Consider the following 22,674-nt stretch of genomic DNA (forward strand, 5'->3'; position numbering starts at 1 on the left):
TCAGTGCTGGTCAATCATGTGCTCTATGAGCGAAGCGCGCTTCCTGGCCTTCTCGAGAGCCATCTCCAGGAACCGCTCCTGCGCCTCTACCTCGATCAGAGCTAATGTTCTTTCCTCTGCTCCATCCTCCACATACCCAGGTCGAACATTGAACCTCAGCTCCTTCCTTTGTTCCTGCTTACAACGCTGAGTTCGAGGAGAGGGTGGGGAGGCGGGTCTAGCCTCCACAGGAGATTGCACGCGCTGCCTTGTCTTTCCTAGATCTCTCACGTGCCTCGATCTCTCCGAGTTCGCCTCAAAGTGTTTGGAGTCGCAGCAATGCTCCACAACAGCCTCCGCCTCCGCCTCCGCCTCCCTGCACCTCCCGCCCTCGTCCCTCCGACCCTGAACTCGGGTTGCATGAGGCATCGGAGAGACGCGAGTGGACCGGTCAGCAGCACAAGGGGGCGACAGGATCTCCTTAGCGAAGGCGTCTCGTTCCTCGAGGAGCGAGCGGGTCTCCTGCGACAGGCTGAGGGCACGCCAGCTTACGTCCTCCACCATCTTGCACGGGAGAGCACTCTGCCGCGGAGGCTCCTCTAGCTTGCGAATGGAGGACTCCAAGGAGGCCACCAGCCGCTCGATCATGCTGATCTTGGACGCCATAGTACTCTGGTGGTGGAGGACCTTGTCACTTGCCAAGAGGGACTGCTGGCTCACATGGGCCTTGGCGTTGAGATCTTGCTGTAGGCTCCTCACCTGCAGCTGTAACTCTGCTATGAAAGTCTTGTCTTCCTCCCGCTGCCTTCGATCCTCCTCGCGAGCTGCTGCCTCTGCTGCCCGGCGCTTCGAGACTTCCTCCCACTCCTGCAGCCGTTCTTCCCGCTCGTGCTTCAGCACCTGATTGAGCCCTTTGATCTCGTCCTGAAGCCTCGTTCGCTCCTCCTCCAGCGTCCTCATGAACATCGTCTTCTCCTCAGACAGGAGGCGACGACCCTCCTCCTCCATGTCCAGCACCTGCTGCGCGTGCCGCGAGGACTTGGAGTGGCTTGCGAAGCGCAACCAGGACACGAGGACGCGAAGGCTTGTATCGGCTTCCCTCTGCTCAACGATATCACCTCTCATTCGATTCAGAATCCCCCGGAGACGATCTAGAGCTTCAGAGAAGCTGTCTGCTCGCCCTCTCTCCTCCTCACACTCGCTGCTGAGCCTGTCCACGAGCTGGGAGAGTCGCTCCTTGTCCTGTCTCGTCTCCCGCAGCTCACACTGCGACTTCTCGAGCTCCTGTGAGAGCTCCTTCTGTCGTAGTGCGCTGCTAGCAAGGTTCTTGGCAAAGGACTCATTCCTCTTCAGCTCCTCCTGCGCTTGCTTGTCCGTCCTCTCCAACTTCTCCTGCAGCTCTATCACCTTCTGTTCCAGCTCACTCCTCCCTTTCGTGTGCTCGTGCCTCATCCTGTCCCTCTCTCGTCGCAGGCTCTCTACGTTCTGGATCCATGCATCAGCCGCCATGCGGATGTCCGGGACGGAGGCGAGGATGGTGCCCTGGTACTCCCGCACCCTCGACTTGAGGAAGGAAGTCATCTTCACGTGCTCTTGGAGACTGCTGCACTTTTCTGCAATCGCTTCTGCGCGCTGACGTCAGCCAACAGGCGCCCGACAGTCTTCCCTCTCACCTTCCGTGGCCCTCAGGATCGCCTTGAGCTTCCTTGCAGCCGCCTTCTCCTTCAGTGCAATGTACTGTGCGCTCCCTGGGGTCATGCCGCTCAGCCCAGCCAGCAGCGCCTGCTCCACCTTCTCCCCCTTTGCAACTGGGAGGCGTCAGAGTCCGTCGACACGACAGGGGCTTGCTAGGGACTTACCGATCCGGTTCACGATCACCCGGCTCTCGTCATGACCGTCGAGTCGCACGTGGGCATTGTCCATGATCCCACTGCATGACGGCGCTAGGCTTGAGGGAAAGGTTCGCGCGACCTCTACTCCAGTTGAGCTCTCGCTACTCTTCGTCTTCCTCCTGCTCCCTGCCAGCGATAGTCCTGGGCCCGCCTGCAAGACGTCTTGAACAAGCTCGATCATCGCCTTGCTGCCTTGAGATTGAAGGTCTGCCGACCTTAGGTAATCCTTGAGCAGCCTCACCGCGTCCTCGTCGCCCTCGTTCCTCTCGTACACAACCCTTTTCAGCCTCGGGTTGTCAGTCGGCAGGTTGAGGTCAAACCTCTCTTTCTTCTCGCATCGCTCGAGACGCTGGAGCGCGTCGATCGCGTTCTTTGTGATGCTTTCCATGGACATGGTGCGATACGGAGCGGGGTGAGATGAAGCGCCTTCGATCGCGTGGCTGATACGAACGCAGCGCGGGCTGATCGCGGGATCAAGTAGAATTCTTCTCGGTGCTCACTTCTCGATATCTGTCGATATTCTCAGCTGCTCCGCATGTCTAGTTCCCTTCCCTCCCTCCATCTTCTGCCCTCCTCTGAGTCCCCCTCCCTCTCATTCGCAACCTCTCCCTCCCTCTTCAGGCTCCCTCTCCCTCTCCCTCTCCCTCTCCCTCTCCCTCCCTCCCTCTCCCTCTTCCTCCCTCTCCCTCTCCCTCTCCCTCTCCCTCTCCCTCTCCCTCTCCTTCCTCTCCCTTCCATTCTCATAGTCCAGTGGCGCCTCTGAAAGCTTTGATTGCTTTCAAACGGCATATGTACCCTACCCTATCCTTTACACTACAAAGGACCCCCCCATTCTTCTATTTGGCCCTACCCCCCAAGTTCCAAATGAAATATCTAAAAGGGTGGGGTACTGAAGTACCTACCTCATCATCACACATTTCAGAGGTGGGGGTGGAGAGTGGCAGAAGTGAATTAGTGGGGGGTAGAGGTACTTCACAAAGTGTACCAGGGGGTGGGTTCACAATAATACCAACATCACCCTGGAAACTACAGTATTTGTGGTGGGTACAGGTAGGTGACTGCGGATATTGCAGGGGTGGAGGGGGTAACAAGGGTAGTTGGTCAGGGTGGGGTACGTGTTAAAAGTCACCCTGGGGAAGAGGTTATTTCGGGAGCAATGGCTAGCTAGAGGGGCTGATGCAGAACAAACAGTGTGGTGGGAGAAGCGACATGCAAGGATAGAAGAGCACGATGGCAGGAACGAGATGATGAAGTCAAGACAGCTAGGAGGAAATAGAGGATAGTCTACATGTGAGAAGTACAATCATAGAGTGGATGTTGGTGTTGTTGTAGATCTACGAGAGGACAAAACGGGACTGGGCGACTTTGGTGAAGAGAAACCAGAACAAGAAGAACACGATGCAGAAGTTGAAAGTGAGGACATTGAGGAGAAGAAAGAAGGGGCCAGTAGAGATACGTAGATGAAATTGCAGTAATGCTGGAGCGGGGTAATGTGATGGACGTTGTCAATCGAATGCTCTAGGGAAAATTGGACGTTGACGATGGTGACCTGAGGGAAGATGACATGAAGATGAGATGAACCAGTAATGGAGTCTGAGACAGAAAGAGAGAGTGAATGAGTTGAAAAATCATGAATTAAGGAATTTTGTATGGATCAATGCGCATGGAGGGAAAACCAAGTTTTGGTCTTGGTTTTGAGTCTAACATGATTGTGCCTCCAGAACCATGTTTGCAGATTTGAGAAACTTCCAGGTGAGAGATGAAAGTAAGGCCATGCTTCCTGTGACTTGTATCCCAGGAGCTCCGCACCAACCTCACCATGCTCTCCTACGACGGGTACACCCGCGCCGATGGCGAGAGCTTCGATGGAAGGTTAGGAGGGCGAAGAGGAAGGAGGAGCAGCAGCTGATGCACCTTCCTCACAGCCCTGGTACCTTCGACATCATCGACAGCTACAGCACTCCTGACAGCGAGTAAGTCCCTTACTCCTGTACCCTCCCAAGACTCTCGATCTTCTTCCCCCTCTTTGTTCCCCTCTGCGTCCGAGCTGTGCTGGTTGTGATTGGGCCCTTAGCACCATCACCATCGACACCACCAACGGATAAGTTGTTGGCCTCGCTCCCAGTTCCACCACCTCCGTGCGGATCAGTCAGGCTCCCAGAGGAAGAGGATGGCATTTGAGATAAGCTCGAGCTAAAGGTTGTTGATGTATCAAGTCGTAACTGTCTACTCGGTAGTGTACATGCGCTGCTCGCTCCCCCCCTTACCTTCCTCCTCCTTCACTCTCCTCGGCTTTGTCGGAGGGAGCCCGAACACCACGTCCTGAGTCGTGTTGGAGGCGTTGGAGACCTTGACGAGGGAAGCTAGAGCAGAGGGCTGGATTGTGTAGCAGGAGTTGGAGTAGTTGGCGGAGAAGGAAGAGGAGGCGAAGTTCCCGTCCACCCATTGCAGGGTTCCCTGGGTAGCGTAGATCCCCGTGGCGATGTAGTTGTTGATGCGGAGGAGGAAGGAGGAAGGCCGCCAGGCGTCGTTGCCCTGCAGGAAGTACTCCAGCGCCGCTGGCTCACCTCCCATCTGCTCGAGGCTGGAGAGGATGGCGAGGCTCTCGGAGCCAAGGGTGAAGTTGAACCCCACAGAGACGAAGTCCTCCACGTACGGCGACCTCCTGCTCTCCGAGTACAGGCTGAACCACCTCGTGCTCGACCCGTCGCCCCACTTCACCCGCACCCACACGTCGTCCTCCGTCCCTGCCAGCTCCTTGCTGTACTCCCCCTGCCAGCAGCTGTCCGCCGCCCCCGCCACCTCCCATGTCCTGATCAGAAGCTCCACGTAGCCATAGCAGGTGTGCTGCTGCTCGGTCAGCACGGGACTGACCCCGTCCACCGTCAGGAATCCTGCCATGCACGAGCAGTTGCCCAGCTCCGTACTGCCTGCTGGGGAGTTCGCGTTGGGATCCGGACAGCGACTGTAGAGCAAGGTCAGGGGGAGGACGAGGGAGCAAGAAGAGCAAGCAGGGTGGAGGAGAGAGATACGGAAATGAGAGAAGAAGATTGCTGTGTTGAGGGAGGAGGAGCAGCAGACCTGCAGATCTTGTAGCCATCGCCGAAGAAGCCAGCGGCACACTCGCACCTGAAGCTGCCGTTGAAGTTGAAGCAGCTGGACCCCTCCTGGGCGCAAGGGGAGGAGGCGCACTCGTTGACGTCCTCGCACTGCCCTTGGGAGGAGTTGCCGCACCCGACGATCTCGTAGCCCGGAGGGCAGCTGGGGCAGGGGACGCAGGAGAGGTTCGCCGGGGGAGGAGAGGTCGAGTTGGACGCGTTCAGCCCTCCTGTCCCGTTAGCTCCCCGCCCTCCTCCTGTCCCGTTGGTCGGCCCCAGGTAGTAGCCGGGGATACAATTGCATGCGGACGCGTTCTTAGAGCCGAGAGGGCTCGAGGCGAACGGAGGGCAGCGCTGGCAGTGCAGGGGGACAGCTGGGCAGAACGAAGCCCCAACCCCTCCTGCACCACCAGCACCAGCCGAGCTGTCTGAGGTGTTGGAGGTGTTGGAGCTGTCCGATGCTGCCATCGAGCTCCCGCCCTGCTGGACGCTACTTGGGGTCGTTTCGAAGTAGCCGACGTCACACATGCACGCGTCGGCTGAAGGGCTGGCCTCCTCTGACGTCGATCCTGCGGGGCAAGAGCAGCAGCTGGACCAGTTCCCCAGTGAGAAGCTGCCAGCTGGGCAGGCCGAGCAGTTCCCTCCAAGCTGGGAGATCGAACCCGCATACCCTGCGATGCAGGTGCACTGGGACACTGAGGTGCTTCCTTTGATGCTCGTCGAGTTTGCGGGGCAGCGGGTGCAGCTGGAGGCGGCGAGCATGTCGGAGTACTTGCCCACCTCACACAGAGCACAGGTGGTGTTGGTCAGGTTGGCCCCGTCCGAGCTATAGCCCAGCTGGCAGAGGCAGTCGAAGGAGCCCTGGGTGTTGGAGCAGACTGTTGACGTGTCACACCCGGCCAGGCCCTGAGCGCACTCGTCGACGTCAGCGCACTGAGTGTCACTAGTGGGCTCATAACCGACGTTGCAGACGCAGTGGAAGGAGCCGATGGTGTTGTTGCAGGACGTGAAGTTGCCGCAGACCGTCTCGGCCTCGCACTCGTTGAAGTCGACGCACCAGTCAACGACAGAGGAGGAGGAGGAGGAGGAGGAGGAGGAGGAGGAGGAGGAGGAGGAGGAGCGCTTCCATCCGTCATCACAGGAGCAGTTGTCCTTGAGCTGGGAGCCCAGGAGGCTGTGGGAGTGGATGGGGCACTCCTCGCAGAAGCTCCCGTTCCCGTACAACCCCGGCCAGCACTCGCAGTAGAACGACCCCACCGTGTTGACGCAGCTTGCGTTGAGGAAGCAGTCGTCCAGTCCCAGCGCGCACTCGTTCACGTCCACGCACAAGTCTCCCAGCGACGAGTTCCCCCCTGCCCCTGTTGCGTTCTGCCCTCCCTGGGGGCTGCAACTCCATCCCGGCTCCTGCGTGCACGTCGAGCTGCAGCCGTCTCCGCTCCTGTTGTTCAGATCGTCGCACGTCTCCTCTCCTCCCCTCAGCCCATCGCCGCACCTTGACAAGCAGGTGACCCCATCCCCGTATGTGCCTAGCAGGCAGGAGCAGGTGAACGACCCCAAGGTGTCTGAGCAGGAGGCGAACTGACTGCAGTCGGCGACTCCAGCAGCACACTCGTCAACGTTGGCGCAGCTGGCAGAGGAGGTGAGGGAGGCGTTACCGGTCTCGTTGTTCACAAACCCGACCAGGCACGCACACGCCTCGACACCTCCGGCTGCCTCCGGGCTCTGCGAGTGGGGAGGGCAGGAGGAGCAGGAGGAGCTGCCAGAGGGCGCGAAGGAGTCGGCGGGACAAGGGACTTGTACATGCGACCCGTTGCAAAAGAAGCCTGGGGTGCAGTCGTAGCAGGAAGAGCCGTTGGAGTAGAACCCAGGCTTGCAGTCGCAGCGGAAGGAGCCAAGGAGGTTGATGCAGGAGGAGGAGGAAGAGCAGGCCGAGGCGTTCAGGCACTCATCAACATCCTTGCAGGACCCGTCCGCCGTCCTCTCGTATCCCTCCAGGCAGGTGCAGTTGAGCAAGGAGACGCTTCCTTCCTGGGACGTCGTGTTGACCGGGCACAGCTCGCACGTGGTTGCCCTGCTCTGGTTGGCGTACGACCCTGCTGGGCATGAGGAGCAGACGGAGACGCCGAGCTCAGACGTGAAGCTCCCTGCTCTACACGGCTTGCACCCGAGGTCGCACGAGCACCAGTCCCAGTCCTTCACTGTCCCGTTTGCCATGGTAGAGATGGCGCACCAGGACAAGTCTTCTCCTCCTGCTCCTCCTGCTCCTCCTCCCGGAGGAGGAAGATCAAAGGTACAATCCACGTACTTGGTGCCTTGCCAGTAGAAAGGGAGCACGCACGGCGATCGCTGGGAGGAGCCGAACCTGCAGGAGGCGTTGTAGGAGGAGGCGACGCCGTGGAAGCCAGGTAGACAGAGACAGTCCGACTTCTGACCGGAGAACGCCGGGCTGAGTGAAGCTGGAGGGCAGCTGGAGCAGGAGGTGGCTCCCTGCTCTGAGAATGTCCCAGCTGCACATCCGAGGCAGACCGGAGGGGCACAGGCCTCGCACACGCATGGGGAGTCCGGGGAGCAGGTGGGAGTGGAGACAGTCAGGTTGACGGAGATGTTGAGCAAGGAGGAAGAGGAGGAAGAGGAGGAAGAGGAGGAGTTCGACTCGTTGGTGCTGTTGGTCTCGTTCCCCGTCGAGCTGTTGGTGCCGTTGATCTCGTTCCCCGTCGAGCTGTTGGTGCCGTTGATCTCGTTCCCCGTCGAGCTGTTGGTGCCGTTGGTCTCGTTCCCCGTCGAGCTGTTGGTGCCGTTGATCTCGTTCCCAGTCGAGCTGTTGGTGCCGTTGATCTCGTTCCCAGTCGAGCTGTTGGTGCCGTTGGTCTCGTTCCCCGTCGAGCTGCTGGTGCCGTTGATCTCGTTCCCAGTCGAGCTGTTGGTGCCGTTGGTCTCGTTCCCCGTCGAGCTGTTGGTGCCGTTGATCTCGTTCCCAGTCGAGCTGTTGAAGACGTTGGGCACAGGGCGCAGGAAGCATCCTCCCTGGCTGTCATAGTGCCCCTCGTAGTTGGGATAAGCACCCGGGTTTTCCCTGAGCAGCGCTGCTGCCGCAGCATAGCACCTGGCCTCCGACGTAACGACGCTGCACCCCTGGTACCCACAGGTGGAGTTGGGGGTCAGCTGGAAGAAACCTGGGTGGTGGAACCCCGGATCACACCGGCAGGTACCCTCCCCTTCCCAGCTCGTCGAGTTGCTGACGCACTGGGTGCAGAAGGTCTGACCCTGGGTCGAGAAGGTGCCAGAGGGGCACGAGAGGGGGTCCACCCACCCACCCTCGCAGGAGGAGCCGGGCAAGCACACGCTGCAGGGTCCTCCGTTGGGTCCCGTGTAGCCTGGGTTGCAGACGCAGTCCGTCACCTCCTTGGTCCCCCTAGGGCTGGAGGAGCCAGCTGGGCACGGGGTGGGCTGGGCTGCCCCACGAGGGCAGAAGTGGTTGGGAGGGCAGATGCTGCAGGACTGGTTGAGGCTGAGGGTACCAAAGTAGCCGGCCAGGCAGAAGCAGTCGGTCAAGGAGATGCTCCTGTCCTCCTGAGTCGTGCTGTGGACGTCCGGGCAGGTGGTGCAGGAGGTGGAGGAGGAGTGGGCGTACGTCCCTTTCGGGCAGGGCAGGCACTCTGTGCCAGGGCCCAGCATGCTGCGGCCTGTCCCGCGGTAGCCGGCAAAGCAGCTGCAGCGGTAGCTCCCTTCCTCGTTGCTGCACGTGCTGTGCTCATCGCAGCTGTGAAACCCGATGGCACACTCGTCGACGTCCACCCGAGCAGTAAGCTGCATCCCGCTGCAGGTCCCGTTCCCGTCGGCGCATGCTGCTGTTGGGGAGCTGGTGGGCCCCACCCAGCACAGGGAGGAGGAGAGATTGAGCCAGACGTCTGCGTTGTAGAGCCGCAGGCGAAGGGCGGAGGGCCGCCACTCGTCGTTGCCCTCCACCCGGTACTCCACCATCGACACGTTGCCGACGTATTTGAAGCCTGACAGGATCGCGCTGCCATTGGCGCCGACGGACGTCGGCAGGTAGTCGCTCAAAGTCACTTCCTCGCTCCAAGTTTGAGTCTGCAGCCAGAAGAAGCGCATGTACACTCGATCCCTGGTCCCAGCTGACCGGCAGCACAGGTCGAACAGGCTCTCTCCCTCCACCAGGCTGGAGTTTGACATGTTCATCTCTGTCTTATTGCTGCCGCTCCTGCTCATATTCCACGTTGACGAGTTCAGCTCCGTGCCGTTCATCGCGCTCATCATCTCCGTCAAGCTGCTGGTGTTCGATGCATTCGCCGCCGTCCCGTTCTCGCCCGATGTCAGGTTGCCGTCCGACACGTTCCCAGCTGTGCTATTCCCCAGCTCCTCCCCTGTCACGTTGACCACGGACAGGTTCCCGAAGCTGCTGGTGTTCGATGCATTCGCCGCCGTCCCGTTCTCGCCCGATGTCAGGTTACCGTCCGACACGTTCCCAGCTGTGCTATTCCCCAGCTCCTCCCCTGTCACGTTGACCACGGACAGGTTCCCGAAGAAGCTGCTGGTGTTCGATGCATTCGCCGCCGTCCCGTTCTCGCTCGATGTCAGGTTACCGTCCGACACGTTCCCAGCTGTGCTATTCCCCAGCTCCTCCCCTGTCACGTTGACCACGGACAGGTTCCCACTATTGGTGGCGTTCAAGTCTGACTGCACCTCCCCCGAGACGTTCAGCTGGGGCTGGGGACAAGCTGGGTCTGCTGTCATGTCGATGTTGACCTCGAGAGCTCCCACGCATTCCTTCTTCCCGTTCCAGCAGTCGATCACCCCGTCCCCCACGAAGCCCCTCCGACAGTGGCAGAGGAAGGAGCCTGGGGTGTTGACGCAGACGGCGTCGTCATGGCATGAGTTCACTCCCTCAGAGCACTCGTCGATGTCGGTGCAGGCCCCTCCCTCCCCCAGGTTCACCTGGTAGCCGGCCGGGCACAGGCACTCGAAGTCGCCGTACACATTGTTGCACTGGAGGGGCTGGCTGGAGGAGGAGGACAAGGGACCGCAAACCCCCGCGTCCTCAGCACATTCATCCACATCCTCACACCTGTACGCCGACTGGTTCGCGGCGTACCCTGGGCTGTTGGCACAGGTGCACTCGCACTGCGTTTCCTCGCCCGTGAGGTCGCAGGGATCGCAAGGTTTCAGCGCTGTCATGTCTCCCTCCCCGTGCCCGCGGCAGACCGGCAGGGAGGAGCTGACGACCCCAGCACGGGCCTGCAGCTGCATCTTGTACTCGGTCAGCTGGACGTTGCGCTGGTCGGGCAGCCTGACTTGGCAGGTCCTTCTCCCCCACTCCTCGTACGCGTGCACCAGCCTCAGGTAGCAAGGAATCCCGTCGCTCATGCACATGTAGCCCGTCCTGCACTCGCAGTCTGCTTCGAACCGCGCTCCAACTGGGCTTCTGCTGTTGGGCGGGCATCGCAAGCAGGAGGCGCTCACCGGGTACTCTGCAAGCGTGTGGATGCTCTTGCTCAGCTGATCCTCAACTCTCCTGCGAGGAGACAGGAAGGCGAACTCGTCCTCCGAGCAGAGCAAGCACTGGTCCCACGGCAGCTCGATCACCCCCCCGTTCGAGCCGACGAACCCCTCGTTGCACACGCAGCTGCGAGGAGATGGGCTGGCGGGTGGGCTGGTGGAGTTTGCGGGACAGTCGAGGCAGCGGTAGGAGCCTGGGCCGGAGAAAGTCCCAGCAGGACAAGGCTGGCACTTGTGACCATCCGAGACAAACCCTGCCGAGCAGCAGAAGCCAGCTGTGCAGTTGGGAAAGAACTCCAGGGTGATGTCAGTGTAGACCGTGCGCTCATCCTGGCACTTGTAGCGGAACAAGTTGGACTGTCTCAGCTCGTGATCGCTGAAAGCTTCATCGATCCATCCGAGCAGAGAGAACTCGATACGCACCTGACCGCTGATCAGATGGTCGTCACGAGTGTTGTTGGGAACACGACACTCTATCGTACTCGTGTTGCCCACCCGGTTGCCTACCACAGTCTTGTTCTGGTGGGGCTGCAAGAATCGACATAGCAGATCTTCTTTCAACGGAACGTAATCGAAGCCAAACCCCGAGGCCAGTAACGACACAACCTCGCCCGAGAATCCTGTCTCTGGCCACATGCCGACGATGAGCGGGTGGTTGTACACGGCGAAGGGCAGTGATGTGTTGGGGATGGCGTCGACCCCGTTGTAAGTCAGAGAGAGGAAGTCGCGGCCGCGCGGCAAAGCTGGAGTTACGCAGGTGGCCGTCTCGTTGTCGAGCAGCGCGGCAGCGAATGTGATTCCTCGGAACATGCACCGCACCTTCCCGCTCAAGAAAGCGTCGTTGAGCGGGAAGTTCGTCCCGTGAATCGTGATGATGATGCGTCCAGTGACCGGAGAGGCCTTGGGCTGCACAAGGTACGTTGAAACCGTCAAGTCATTCAAGTACAGGAACGATGTCGCGCCGGATTTGATCGTGAAATATTCGGAGTGCAGCCACAAGTCTGTGGTACCTTGGTGCATGGGCATCAACGTGCATGCGAGTGCTGATGGCGCTGTCCTTGTCGCTGCGAGCTTGTCGTAGACCTCCGGCGCTCTCCTCACCCAGCACTCGATGGGACCAAGAGCAAGAGCCATGTCTAAGTCCATCCCCGAGACATCTACGATCACCCTTGTCCCGCCAGCGATGGAGCCAGAGGATGGAGTGAGAGACGCTATCCTGCAGGGGCAACCGAGGTCGCGCAGCGTTTCTATGTCCTGCTGGATGGATGTAGTGACTGCCTCCAAGCTCGAGGCTCTTTCTATCATACACTCAGTGCAATCGTTGCCAGCGCAGCACTCTTGGGGCATTGCATCCTGCCTGTAATGGCTCGGATATGAATCGTCCCCGCTGAGGTATCGACGCTGATTGAAGGCTTCGACCAACTGTCGTTTCGCCGCAGAGATGTCTCCTTCGATGCCAACAGCCCCCGTGAGGTGCAAGAGAAGGATTAACGTGAGAAAACTTGTTTGAATTCTTGTTGTGCACATTGGGTGCTCAAACTGAAGAGTCTTGGATTATGATTCAGGGGAGAGAAACTGCCTTGCTCAGCATGCACAAAAGCTTCCAGAAGGGATGCGATGGAAGCGGTCGAATATTCGAAACCGAGCTAAAGAATACTGGTGAGATAGAGGGGAAACCGTGACAAATGAAATGATGCAGGAGGAGCTGTAGCCGACCGTGGGTTCAGAGAGCAGATCGTTATCAAACCAGCTCTTAGATGCGATATTGAGAACCTCGTTTCAGTCAGAGAGCAACGAACGACGACCGGAGGCAGTGGTGATTGAGAGGAGGGAATTGGAGATTCCTAGGAAGTGGACAGATGGAGGAAGAGTGAGAAGGGCTACAAAGAGGACAAGATGACGCAAAAGGGGGGGAGAAGGGGAGGAGGAGCACTTATCCGATCGTCAGAGTCTCGCCATGACGCGTTCGCTTGGTCGAAAAGTCAAGCAACCGTTGAAAATGGTTATAACAGTTACATGCGTTATAACCGGAGGGTGAGTCCGACTCGGCACCCGGCCGGCGGCCGGGCGCCGCTGACCGGACTCGGCCCGGCCGGGCGGTCGGCCGGGCCCTCCGTGACGACTCCTGCCACTCGGCCGGGCGCCGACTCCGGCGGAAGCCTCGGAAGCCTCGGAAGCGGCCTGTTCCGGAAGCAGAGCGGCCGCTGTAGGCCGCCACTGATGTTGACGTGTGGCGGCACCGGCCCGGCTGTGGTCCGACGGTTGGTGACTTGACGGAGCACAAGTTCTGCAGACATCATATCAACTTTAGTTGTAACAAGACAGTTTTTGCTCAAGACCGAGTTTAATGCACACAAAACCAGAATTGAGGAGCACATGAGAGATAGACTTAGTATGCTAGGATGTGAAACCCAAGCATCCAGACATGAGAGGACCTTAGCAAGACGGCTAGGAAAGCCCCCTCTTCGTCCCACACGCTGCATCGGCCGCCTTGACACGTAAGTCGTCTTGGCCCAAGTTTACAGGAGAGTTTTTGTTAAGCGGGAGGCTCGGCGCTATATGACGCCTGGCACGGCTGGCATACGCTCCATCATGACTAGCCGCCGGCCGCGCCGCCCGGCGCCGGCGGTCCGATCAACGCCGGTGATCGGCGGGACCGGGGCCCGGTCTCCCGGAGTCCCGGGGCGGCGCGCCCAGCCCGCCCACTGGGCCATCACCGCCGGCCCGCCGTTCGCGCGGTGAAGGTCACTGTCGGACGGCCCGAGCTGCAATGCCATGAAATAGAGTCCGGGGCCCTGACCGTACCGCCTCAGTGATCCCGGCGGCGGCGCGGCGCAGATCATCGGATTCGAGTCTCTCTACTGTTTGATGATTTCGAAACAGTTATCTGTCTCTCAGTGCTATTTCATATTACGTGTAGTATCATCAGTCATGTATAGTTCTCTTGGAGCCAAGCTTGTCAGTGCCACTGGTCAATCGGCATTCTATACAGACCCTTTGTATGTAAGGTCTCTTACATGAGTGAACATCGGTTTTTTGTATTTGATCTGACCGTGATAGTGTCTTCAAAACGGATGAATTGCAACGATGAAATTGGATGGAAATTCGCCTGTCTCATCTCATCAGATGCATTGATAGCGCCATCGTGTTGTATGCATGTAAGGTTCGGACGTTACGAATTCTCTGCGTAAGAAAGTAGCCTGCGTTTGTGCGCAGTATACGACAAGTAAAAGTACAGACTTCCATCTTCTAGTTCTCAATCTTTTCTCGTACAGACTTCTATCCTCCAGTCAGTCCTCCATCATTTCTCGTCCTGATCCTACTCGTAGCTTCGTCCCTCTACATTATGCATCAACTAAAGCTGTGACTCTGTGAGGAAAGGAAAGGCGTCTGTTGGAAAGCCATCAAGTGTTGCTTGAGCGGCAGGACCAAGAAGACTGAGCAAGGCAGCAGCTAAGGATGTCGGAGGAGGGAGAGGAGGGAGGGAGATAACGAAAGTTGGATGTAAAAGGAAACAAGGGAAGCATCAGGTACGATTTACGTGCTACACCTGCATTTTGCTCACCCCACCCCGTTCATGTCACTACCCCACCTCCCACAGGAATGTCTTATCTGTCCTACCCCACGTTGCTATGAGATTTTTGCCTATCACTAGTACAATATACACCTACCCCTACAGGAGTGGACCCTACCACATACTCCTACCCTACCATGCTGCTCAACCAATGACCCCACCCAGGTTCCTTGTGACTCGTCGGGCAATTGGTGATGTGAGGTAGGAGAGGGTGGGGTACTTTATTGGTCTGGGAGGGGGTATTGAGTACCCCTGGGAAGACTTGTCTTAAAAAAAAGGTTTACATATATATTAATTTGATTTCATAAATTCAAATATTAAGAGATAATTTCAAAATATCAAGTATCCTTGAAATGTAATGTGAATTTAAAACTTTTAAGCCGTGCCATGTGGCGGGTAAACCTGGGGACGGGGAGAGTGGGGGAAAGGAGCGGAGAAGGAGAGGAGAGAAGGAGAGATGAGATGAAAGACTGAGAAGGATATGAGAGGGAGATACAACAGCAAGTGAGAAGCCCTTGGAACGAGAAGCTCCGGTGATCTGACTGTCCGTGCAATGGCACGAGCGCCACTCACCTTGATTGCAGGGGAGCGCATTTTCGGAACTTGGGCGCTCTGTCACAGAGTCTGCTGAAGAGCTCAAGATGAACGCAATCACCATCATTGCTCTTTACTCGATATGTTCGTCGTGTATGCTTGTGGTCAACAGGGTATGCGAATGCGAATACATTCCTGGCGCTTGAGAGGCATTTACCTTGCTTGCAGATATGTCTTTCCTACATTCCTGCTGCTTCATACATTGCATGGTAAAACGTTGGAGGCTCCCTCCTATGTCTCTGAACACTTTCCACCAGCTTTCAGATGGCATTTACTGTGTTGGTGATCCTTATCGGGTAAGATTTCTCTGCAGCAGCTTGATTGGGGCTGACTGCTAAATTGCGTTCAGGGCATCGATGGGGCTTTGTGAAGTTCAGGCCCTCAGCTCAGACGGCAGGTACGGACGATGATCCTGTTGGATACGGTGGTAATAATCCCCCCCCCCTTCTCCCCCTAGGTCGTACATGGCAGCGTATTCAGTGGGTTTCGCACTCAGCATCTACTTCACTCTGCGCGCTCTGGAGGTGATGCCCAGTGCGCTCCCTTGATGTACACATGACTCAGCCCTTCAGACAACCAACATGGAGACTCTCATTGTCTTTAGGAGCTGCAACCCGCTCATTCTGGTCTTGTGCGATTACTACTTCTTGAATCGAGATTGTCCATCCGTCCGGGCCATCTTTGCCTTGATGGTAATGCGCTACCCTCATGGGACTTGAAGTTGTGATGTTCATGATGTTTTCTGATTTCCTCAGATTATTGCTGGGAGTGCAAGTATGTATATTGTACATGACAAGCAGCTGAAAATGGATGGATGGATAAGCTATCTTTACGTGAACTTGTTTTGCTGCGGTGGGATATGTACCACTGATTCATTCTCGACAGGTTGGTTTGAACAGTCTGACCTTGGTGAGTAAATGATACGACAGAGTGAACATCTAATTTATCTCAGATATTTGTCATGACGATCGGCAAGACCGTCACAGACAAATGCACTTTGACCACTACAGGTAGCTTTCTTTGTGCGGAACTCGTTTGGCGTTCTCCCGTCATCCATTGATGAGAATGCATGCAGGACAAGTGTTCTATTCGAATATGTTCTCAGTCCTTCCGATGCTGGTAGATCATTCCCAGTTTGCTCTTCTCCAAAGTGTGACCGGTTGACGTCGCTCTCCAGTGCCTGGGCTGGCTGACTGAGGAGCAAGTGGAATCGAAGATGATCCACACCAAGAGCATGGTGTTCCTTCTGATCTCCAGCGTAAGATGATGGATGTCTTTCTGTTCATGGGACTCAGTTGATCAAATCAGATCGTTGGTTCCTCCATCAGCTACTTCGGCTGGAGATGTAAGTTCAGCTAGAATCTTACAATATATTTGTCTGTGGCTTACTTTTTTCTCACAGGCAGAGAGTTGGTGTCGGTAAATCTCGTCCTTGACCATCTCATCCAAGGTCTGTTATGTCTGATACTGTGACGCAGGCAACGACCTACACCGTTGTTGGGATCATGAACAAAGTTTTCACGGTGACTTGAGTCTTGATGTAAGTTAGGGGATCCTGACTGTGCGGCACAGGAGGGTCTTAACTGCGTAAGCAGTCTTCATGCATCCATCTCAACTTCCCTTTGAATCTTTGAATGCTGCAGCTTTTCCTCAACAGCACGGCCTCGCAAGAAGGAATCTTCTGGCTCTTTGTCTGCATTCTAGGTGCGATGAAAGTCTTTCCTGGTCATTCTTTGACCAGCCGAACTGCAGGTGGACTGTTTTACGAGCAGGCTCCCAAGAAAGCCACTGCTGAAGCTGAGGATCCGAACGGAGAAGCTGGGGAGGTCAAGGAAGCCCTCCTTCAGGAAGAAAAAGAAGTATCGGTCGAGATGCAATCGATGAAGGAGGAAACAAAGGAAGAAACAAAGCAGGATTCGAAGGAGAACTCTTGATGTCAGCACGCGAGCTGTTCAGGGTACAAGGTTGCCTGAGGCTTTTGGGGGATGCAAAAGTTTTGATGGAAGGGTTGATGTGAGGGAGTGGAATCATCTATCTCAAATCGAGGCGAACCGAAACAGAGGGTCAGCAATCGTGTACAATCGGAATCACAGGGGATTTGTGTCGGATACGACTGTATGGCTCCATCTTTTCATCTTTTTTCCTGAATTGAGAATTTTGCCTTTCTCTTGCCTTTCTCTCTTTTCGGTTCGCTTTCATGGTTTCTCTTTGGTCAATCTTCACGCTGACTGGTGGACACATGTGTACACATACTATGGATTTGCGCTATGAATGGAGACTTGTACCTTGCCTCTTGCAAGCAAGGTGAAAGTACCTCAGATGCGAGGGGGTTGTTCAAGACAAAGTCTCCATTGTGTCAATTTTCAGAAACTTTTCTGCAAAATTCATTTCAAAAGAATTCAATTAAAACAAGTTGTATGTCTTTGGGGGACATAATGAGGCCTGATAGTCTCGACGGCAAGATAATAGAGTGCTGGGTATCAGACTGACATGTAGCAGCAGTTGTTTACCCGCCGATGAGCTAGATAACAGCAAGTGTATCCTGAGACTTGATGATAGAAGAATGCCGGCGAGGATGAGCAGCCGTAGCTCCTTGCTCCCCCCCCCCCTTCATCTCTCCCCTCAGTTCCATCCGAAGCGATTGAAGTATTCGACACAGGGGAGCTGATGCCTGGACTGCGTGTCCGAGATCGAGCTGATGCTCATGTTCGGGTGCCTGGAGAAGTGCATGGGGTCAGGCACGAAGGGGTAGTAGAACCGCTGGATGCCCTTCTTGTACAGGTACCCTGACAGCCAGACATCGTCATGGAAGAAACATCCTGAGGGGAGTTTCTGCAAGTATTCGAAGATGTCGCTGCCGAAGTACCGAACCCGGTACGCTATCCCCGTGTACCCCATCAGCCATCCATAGCAGGGGATGATTCTATCCTCCGCGTACCAGCCCGCCTTGGCAAGGATGCCATGAGGGAACCCAAGGGTCACCATGCCATGGATCGGCATGAGGGGAGGGAGCTCTTGGCAGAGACCACTCAAGCTACCTTCGGCGGGCATGTGGTATCGGAGAGCTGCGAGCACCTCGGGCGAGTACTCGCAGTCATCGTCAAGGGTGACCACCAGTGTCTCGGGATCCTTCTCTACCTGCAGAGCTCCCAGCAACTTCGTTGCAGGCCCGAAGTCTCTGTCGAGGAAGTGAAGATAGTAGAGTCTGTTGGCGTAGTCGTGACGTTTTCCTTTCACCTTCTCCAGGGGCCCAGTGGTGGAGCCCAGCGCAGCCACCAAGGACTCGACGTCTCCTGCAGTGATGTTTCCAAACCTCGTGTAGAGCGGCATGTTGACTACGATCCTGTCGGGCCTCAGCGACTGCTTCTCGATCGACGGCAGCGATCTGCGCAGATAGTCCACTCGCCCTAGCAGGGAACTGACGGAGACTACCAGGCGAGTCCTGGCGGCGGACCCGGCAGCTCCTCTGTCCTTGCTGACCGTCGACTTCACATGGGGGCGGTACAAGGGGATGATGAGGCACAGGTAGAGCGGGAAGCAGAGCGCGAGCGTCGCCAGCATGAGCACGCAGATCCGTCGCGACTGCATGGCGGGTCACCCGGCAGTCCCTTGAAGCACGATTATGAGAGTCGCATCCGATGATCACTGATCTCAGAGTCGTTTTTATACCAGATGGGATGGTACAAATGATCAGTCAATTTTGTACATACTCCAGTACAATTTACTGGATCTCTTCAGTACAAATGGTTTATTAGATGATTTAAAGTTACAAAAAATTGACTAGGGTTCAAGAAGACTTGTACCCTTGGTCGACAGCATGGTACTGATTTATAATTCTCCTGGTAATGATTTTTGACTTAACTTTGAGTAAAGATTTATACGACGAGCATCGCTGAAGTTCGAAAGTTTGGGAGCTCGTAATCTAACGTTTTGAAGTTTGAAAGTTTCATTTGACTCAAAGTTTGCCCCTTGTAAGGCAGCAGCATTTCTTAGGTTCTCAATTAGCCTCCCATCAGGGCAGCACCACCCTCTGGTGGGGTACATGAGTATCGAAGAGGGGGTAGGGGTAGAATTATAGCATGGTTGTTCTCAATTTCCGGTGGTCATGTGGGGTGGGGTGCGCGGATGGTTGAAAATTCAAATGGAAGAGGTGGGGTGGACCCTATTTCGGATAGGTGGATACCGGTACTTTTAGCTCCAAAATGTTTATAATGATAGGGTGGGGTCTCTAAATTGAGTGGTAGTAATAGAAATTTGTAATAGGTGAGGAGGGTACTAGTACAAAGTTCGGAAGGAGTCGGAGAGGCTGAAAATGTAGGGTGGGGTAGTCTATGAACCAGGGTGATGGTGGATATCAGAGTGGTAATGTCAGATTGACAGGGGCGATCAACCTTTAGGGTGGGTCATACTGGAACAGGGTAGGTGCTTCTGGAAAGAATGGTATAGGACCGGTTATTTTTACAGTCAAGAATGGGGTAAATTGCGGATGATGGTGGGTGTTTAAAACTCCGAAACTCACTTGGTAGGTAGGGGTAGTCACTTTCTGGGTACACTCACCCTGATATGTTTTGTTCTAGGTGGGGGTGCATTCGAGGTGGGGTGGGGTGGGGATGTAGTGTCACCAGAAGAATGGCCTTGATGGAGTGGCGACTAGGATCGAAGCAGCGGGGGGGGCAATGCATGGAGCGGGTGTAGGGAGCAGGGAAAGAGGAAGCTATCTAGCGATGGCTCATGCGAAACAGCGAGTTTGCTGTGGAATGAGTGGAATGATAGGAAGACCCAGGGAGGGCAACACGACAGGAGTGCAGGAATACTTTGGAGCAAGAGGATACTAGGGCCCACAGGAAGCATGTAGGAGCCATATTGAAGAGACGCTGAAGTGAGTTATGAGGTATACGCGCGTGAAGGCAAGAGGAGACGGGGGGGGGGGAGTGCAAAAGAACCAATGGAATGAAGTCTCCAAACGTCCGTCCTCGAGAAGAAAGGGATGGGTCGCAGCGTAGAGAATGAATCGGAGAGCGCATGCAACAATGTCAGGAGTGTCGTGATGTATTGGACATGCAAACGAATGAGAGGGAGATGAGTTACACGAGGGAAGGGTGCTGGGATGCGCCGAGATATGAAGGTTGAAGACCAGGAGTTCGTAGCTGACTATCCCTCTAGCAGAGCCACCCCGAGATGTACCGGAACGGCCCTCATCAACAAAGCTACAGGTGTACTCATCACATCTCAAATCTGTTTCTTGACTCGTTTGCCAAGGATCCAACCCGTTGCACCCAGCCAGCAGGATAATCCATACCAGACGGAGAGCTATGGGTCGGGTCAGGTGTGAAGTTGTGCGGCGGCGCCTCTACCGTTTGCTGATGTTTGACTCAGGCGATGGCTTATGACCAAGAGGGGTTGATTCATGGATCTGATGGAAACACAAGGTAACCCAAGGCCCCTCGAGTGAGATTGCAGCTTGACACGATGGCATCGAAGGTACCAGATGATTCGCGAGATGGAGGCGAGGGGAGCGCAAATGTTGGTTCCTTGCCCCGATGTGATTGTTGGCCAGTGATGGTTGCTGGTCGAGCAGGGAGATGCGAGGCAGGCATGACCTACACTCGACGGTACTTGGATTGTTTCGCGGCTGCTTGTCCTTGACTGGAGGAAGGCGCCGGCATACGCATATCGAGTCGGGGAGTACTCGGGTGGCAGCCAGGTCCAGCAGGATCGCTCCCCTTCCAACAGCGCCCCAGCTCAACCCCTGAGCATCGAGAAAGATCCGATTCTCGCCCAGGTGAGGATGGACTGCGCAGACGGGTCGGTGTAGACGAGAAGGGTGCAGAGAGCAGAGCGACGACGATAGCGAACTGCAGTGACGTTGACATTCATGCAGGTCATGGAGAGAGGACGTCGTCAGCGTGAATATGACAGGTGCCGCAATGTTCGAGGAGATTCGTTCCATACAATCTCGCCCCTTTCCCCACCGCCTTTCTTCAACTTGCACTGTGGCCTACCTTAATTCTTCAACCTGCACCGCCTACCTTCATTCCGTCATTGCCTTTTTGGCTCTAAATTTGTTGATTGCACGTGATCAGGCGTCTCAACGAGAGCAGTAACAGCGAGAACTACTCTCCTGGGCATGGTGGTCTCTTGACATCTGTCTTCCTACCGTGATTTCTCACATCCTAACAGCGACTGGAGCTGCTCCGGACATCTCTACTGTGTGCCCACCTGATGCCCTTTGCTGTTTCATCTTATTTTCCCTTGCAGCCTCCTCCTCCTCGCAATCCACTCCCTCCTCCTCCTCATCGTAACCATACTGCGGTGATATGCTACAGCCAACCTTCTCCCCTTACCCGTCCTGGCCAAGCCACTACTTCTTCCCACTACCTCTCCATATCGCAGCCCTTTTCCTGATGTGCTTTGCAGCATTCAAGTCAAGTTCCTATCTCGAGCATTCCAAGGCGGCCGGATGTGACTGTCCCCAGCGGAAGGAGGCGAGAGATAATCAGTGCAGCAGGCGCGCGAGGGAGAGAGACGAACTCCTGGGGAAGGGAATCAAGACTGGGAGCTCCTGTGGGAGCAACGAGGGCCACCCTCTGCTTCCAGGCAGCCGGTCGGATCCTCTGCCCTCTGCCTGCATTGCTCCTCTGCTGCCTGTTCCTCCTCTCTCCGACAAGCCCTTCCTCCCACCTTGCTGGCTCTTCCTTATCTTCTCCATCCCCTTGCAGATCAGCGTATGTGACGTTCTTTCTGCTGAGCCTTGTTCCAGGCGCGTGCACGGGATGACGTGTTTGGCATCTATGGGCAGGCGGGATCAGGAGACTCCTACACGGGGAGGTTCGAAATGAGGAGGGGATTTGGCCCGGTATTGACAGCATTTCCACTTTGCTTGCGCTCATTTGCATTTCCCCCCCCCGCTCCTTGTTCCTCCCCCTCTCCCCCGGACTTCTATTCTCCCCTTACATGTGAGTTGCCAGGTCAAGCGCGGAACCATCGGGCTGGGGTTGTCGCAGAAGAATGGCGACACCATCGTCTCCTCGCTCCTCCCCGGACTCCCTGCGAGCAACAACGGAAGGATCATGGTCAGAACCTGCTCGTCCTGAACCCTGCACACCTCCCCCCCTTGCCTCCCCTGCCTCCTTCCTCCTGCCCTCCCACCTTCCTTCCTAGTTCTCTCCTCCCCCCCCCCTTCCATCCCCTTCTTCTTTCTTGCTTTCTTCTCCCGAGCTGACCCTACTGCAGGTCGGCGACGTTCTCATCTGTGTGGACAATCGTCCGATCCCGGCAGATCTCAGCCAGACCATCGCGATGCTGCAGGTCGCCCGATGACCCGAGGGAGGAGCAGCTGAGGCTGATGGATGAGCGACAGGGGGAGGCAGGCAGAGGCGTCACGCTGATCTTGGAGCGTCGGGGAGCTGGCATGGTGAGCAAGAGCTGGGGAGGACGGGAGGAGAGCAGAGCGAGTGAGGGCAGCAGGAATGGGAAAAGTTTGGGTGGGGGACAAGGAGGATGGAGAGGAGGAGGATGAGAAGCAAGTGGGTGGGGTTGGCAGCTTTTGGGGGGGGGGGGGGGAGGGGAAGGGATAATGATGGAGTTGACAATCTGTGTAGTATGAGATTCATCTGACGAGGATGGTGATGCCGGAAGGTAAGGAGGAGAGGAGAGGACTTTCCTTGTCTTTCCCCTCACTTTCGAGCAGGTCAAAAGAGGATGGACGACAGGCGCAGGTGTGCGGCTGGAGAGAGAAGGAGAGAAGGGAGGGAGGGAGGCGAGGAAGAGAGGAGGGAGGTTGGAGGTGGTGGGTTTGGGAGGAAGGGGGAGAGGGGGGGGCAGACCATGACGTCATTTGTAGCATTCAGAGCATGAAGAGATCAACGGACTGCGGAGGAAGAATCTGCTCGATCCCCCTGTGAGGGCGACACGCTCAGAGGTTGTGTTAGGAAAAGATCAGATCTCCTATTAACGAACCGCTCTGCTCAACTATCCCTGGTACTGTCAGCATTGACTGAACCGACCATTACCCGCTCCTCTC

The 22,674-nt window shown here is 56.3% G+C and overlaps 6 protein-coding genes across 6 annotated transcripts; 3 read left to right on the forward strand and 3 right to left on the reverse strand.

Annotated features, from left to right (window-relative positions):
* Positions 1 to 2,265, reverse strand: GUITHDRAFT_134888 (hypothetical protein; the record flags this gene model as incomplete). Its single annotated transcript, XM_005837692.1, has 3 exons — positions 1 to 1,604; positions 1,653 to 1,787; positions 1,839 to 2,265. 3 exons carry the CDS (start codon positions 2,263 to 2,265, stop codon positions 1 to 3), a joined length of 2,166 nt encoding a protein of 721 aa, XP_005837749.1.
* Positions 2,266 to 3,590: 1,325 nt separating this feature from the next.
* On the forward strand, positions 3,591 to 4,098 carry GUITHDRAFT_151069 (hypothetical protein). The gene is made up of 4 exons (XM_005837693.1): positions 3,591 to 3,623; positions 3,670 to 3,743; positions 3,797 to 3,844; positions 3,946 to 4,098. The coding sequence occupies exons 1-4, from the start codon at positions 3,597 to 3,599 to the stop codon at positions 3,974 to 3,976; spliced, it is 180 nt and encodes a 59-aa protein (XP_005837750.1). The 5' UTR covers positions 3,591 to 3,596; the 3' UTR covers positions 3,977 to 4,098.
* A 1,384-nt stretch (positions 4,099 to 5,482) lies between these two features.
* GUITHDRAFT_66452 (hypothetical protein) lies at positions 5,483 to 8,644 on the reverse strand (the record flags this gene model as incomplete). The annotated part of the gene is made up of 2 exons (XM_005837694.1): positions 5,483 to 5,714; positions 8,214 to 8,644. Coding segments are annotated over 2 exons (663 nt in total), but the record flags the coding sequence as incomplete, so codon positions are not given.
* A 6,054-nt stretch (positions 8,645 to 14,698) lies between these two features.
* Positions 14,699 to 16,585, forward strand: GUITHDRAFT_103362 (hypothetical protein; the record flags this gene model as incomplete). Its single annotated transcript, XM_005837695.1, has 17 exons — positions 14,699 to 14,764; positions 14,820 to 14,860; positions 14,909 to 14,947; positions 15,001 to 15,048; positions 15,109 to 15,175; positions 15,224 to 15,343; positions 15,407 to 15,484; positions 15,537 to 15,560; positions 15,604 to 15,661; positions 15,727 to 15,770; positions 15,829 to 15,909; positions 15,960 to 15,996; positions 16,054 to 16,070; positions 16,130 to 16,174; positions 16,224 to 16,238; positions 16,295 to 16,355; positions 16,404 to 16,585. The coding sequence occupies 17 exons, from the start codon at positions 14,699 to 14,701 to the stop codon at positions 16,583 to 16,585; spliced, it is 1,023 nt and encodes a 340-aa protein (XP_005837752.1).
* Positions 16,586 to 17,273: 688 nt separating this feature from the next.
* GUITHDRAFT_103363 (hypothetical protein) lies at positions 17,274 to 18,239 on the reverse strand (the record flags this gene model as incomplete). Its single annotated transcript, XM_005837696.1, has 1 exon — positions 17,274 to 18,239. One exon carries the CDS (start codon positions 18,237 to 18,239, stop codon positions 17,274 to 17,276), a length of 966 nt encoding a protein of 321 aa, XP_005837753.1.
* A 1,590-nt stretch (positions 18,240 to 19,829) lies between these two features.
* GUITHDRAFT_134892 (hypothetical protein) lies at positions 19,830 to 22,555 on the forward strand (the record flags this gene model as incomplete). Its single annotated transcript, XM_005837697.1, has 15 exons — positions 19,830 to 19,864; positions 19,911 to 19,977; positions 20,028 to 20,080; positions 20,133 to 20,193; positions 20,308 to 20,433; positions 20,533 to 20,570; positions 20,735 to 20,781; positions 21,069 to 21,376; positions 21,412 to 21,507; positions 21,620 to 21,724; positions 21,885 to 21,959; positions 22,012 to 22,065; positions 22,253 to 22,289; positions 22,342 to 22,369; positions 22,495 to 22,555. 15 exons carry the CDS (start codon positions 19,830 to 19,832, stop codon positions 22,553 to 22,555), a joined length of 1,191 nt encoding a protein of 396 aa, XP_005837754.1.
* Positions 22,556 to 22,674: the final 119 nt, after the last annotated feature.

Source organism: Guillardia theta (genome assembly GCF_000315625.1).
Source record: "Guillardia theta CCMP2712 unplaced genomic scaffold GUITHscaffold_13, whole genome shotgun sequence".
Classification (NCBI taxonomy): domain Eukaryota; class Cryptophyceae; order Pyrenomonadales; family Geminigeraceae; genus Guillardia; species Guillardia theta.

What these genes read in the sequence shown, in the direction of transcription:
- GUITHDRAFT_151069 (XM_005837693.1), top strand. Translation starts at nt 3,597, where the DNA reads ATGTTTGCAGATTTGAGAAACTTCCAG. An exon ending in CAGATTTGAGAAACTTCCAG is followed by an intron (nt 3,624 to 3,669) that starts GTGAGAGATGAA and finishes CTTGTATCCCAG; the next exon opens with GAGCTCCGCACCAACCTCAC. An exon ending in TACAGCACTCCTGACAGCGA is followed by an intron (nt 3,845 to 3,945) that starts GTAAGTCCCTTA and finishes TTGGGCCCTTAG; the next exon opens with CACCATCACCATCGACACCA.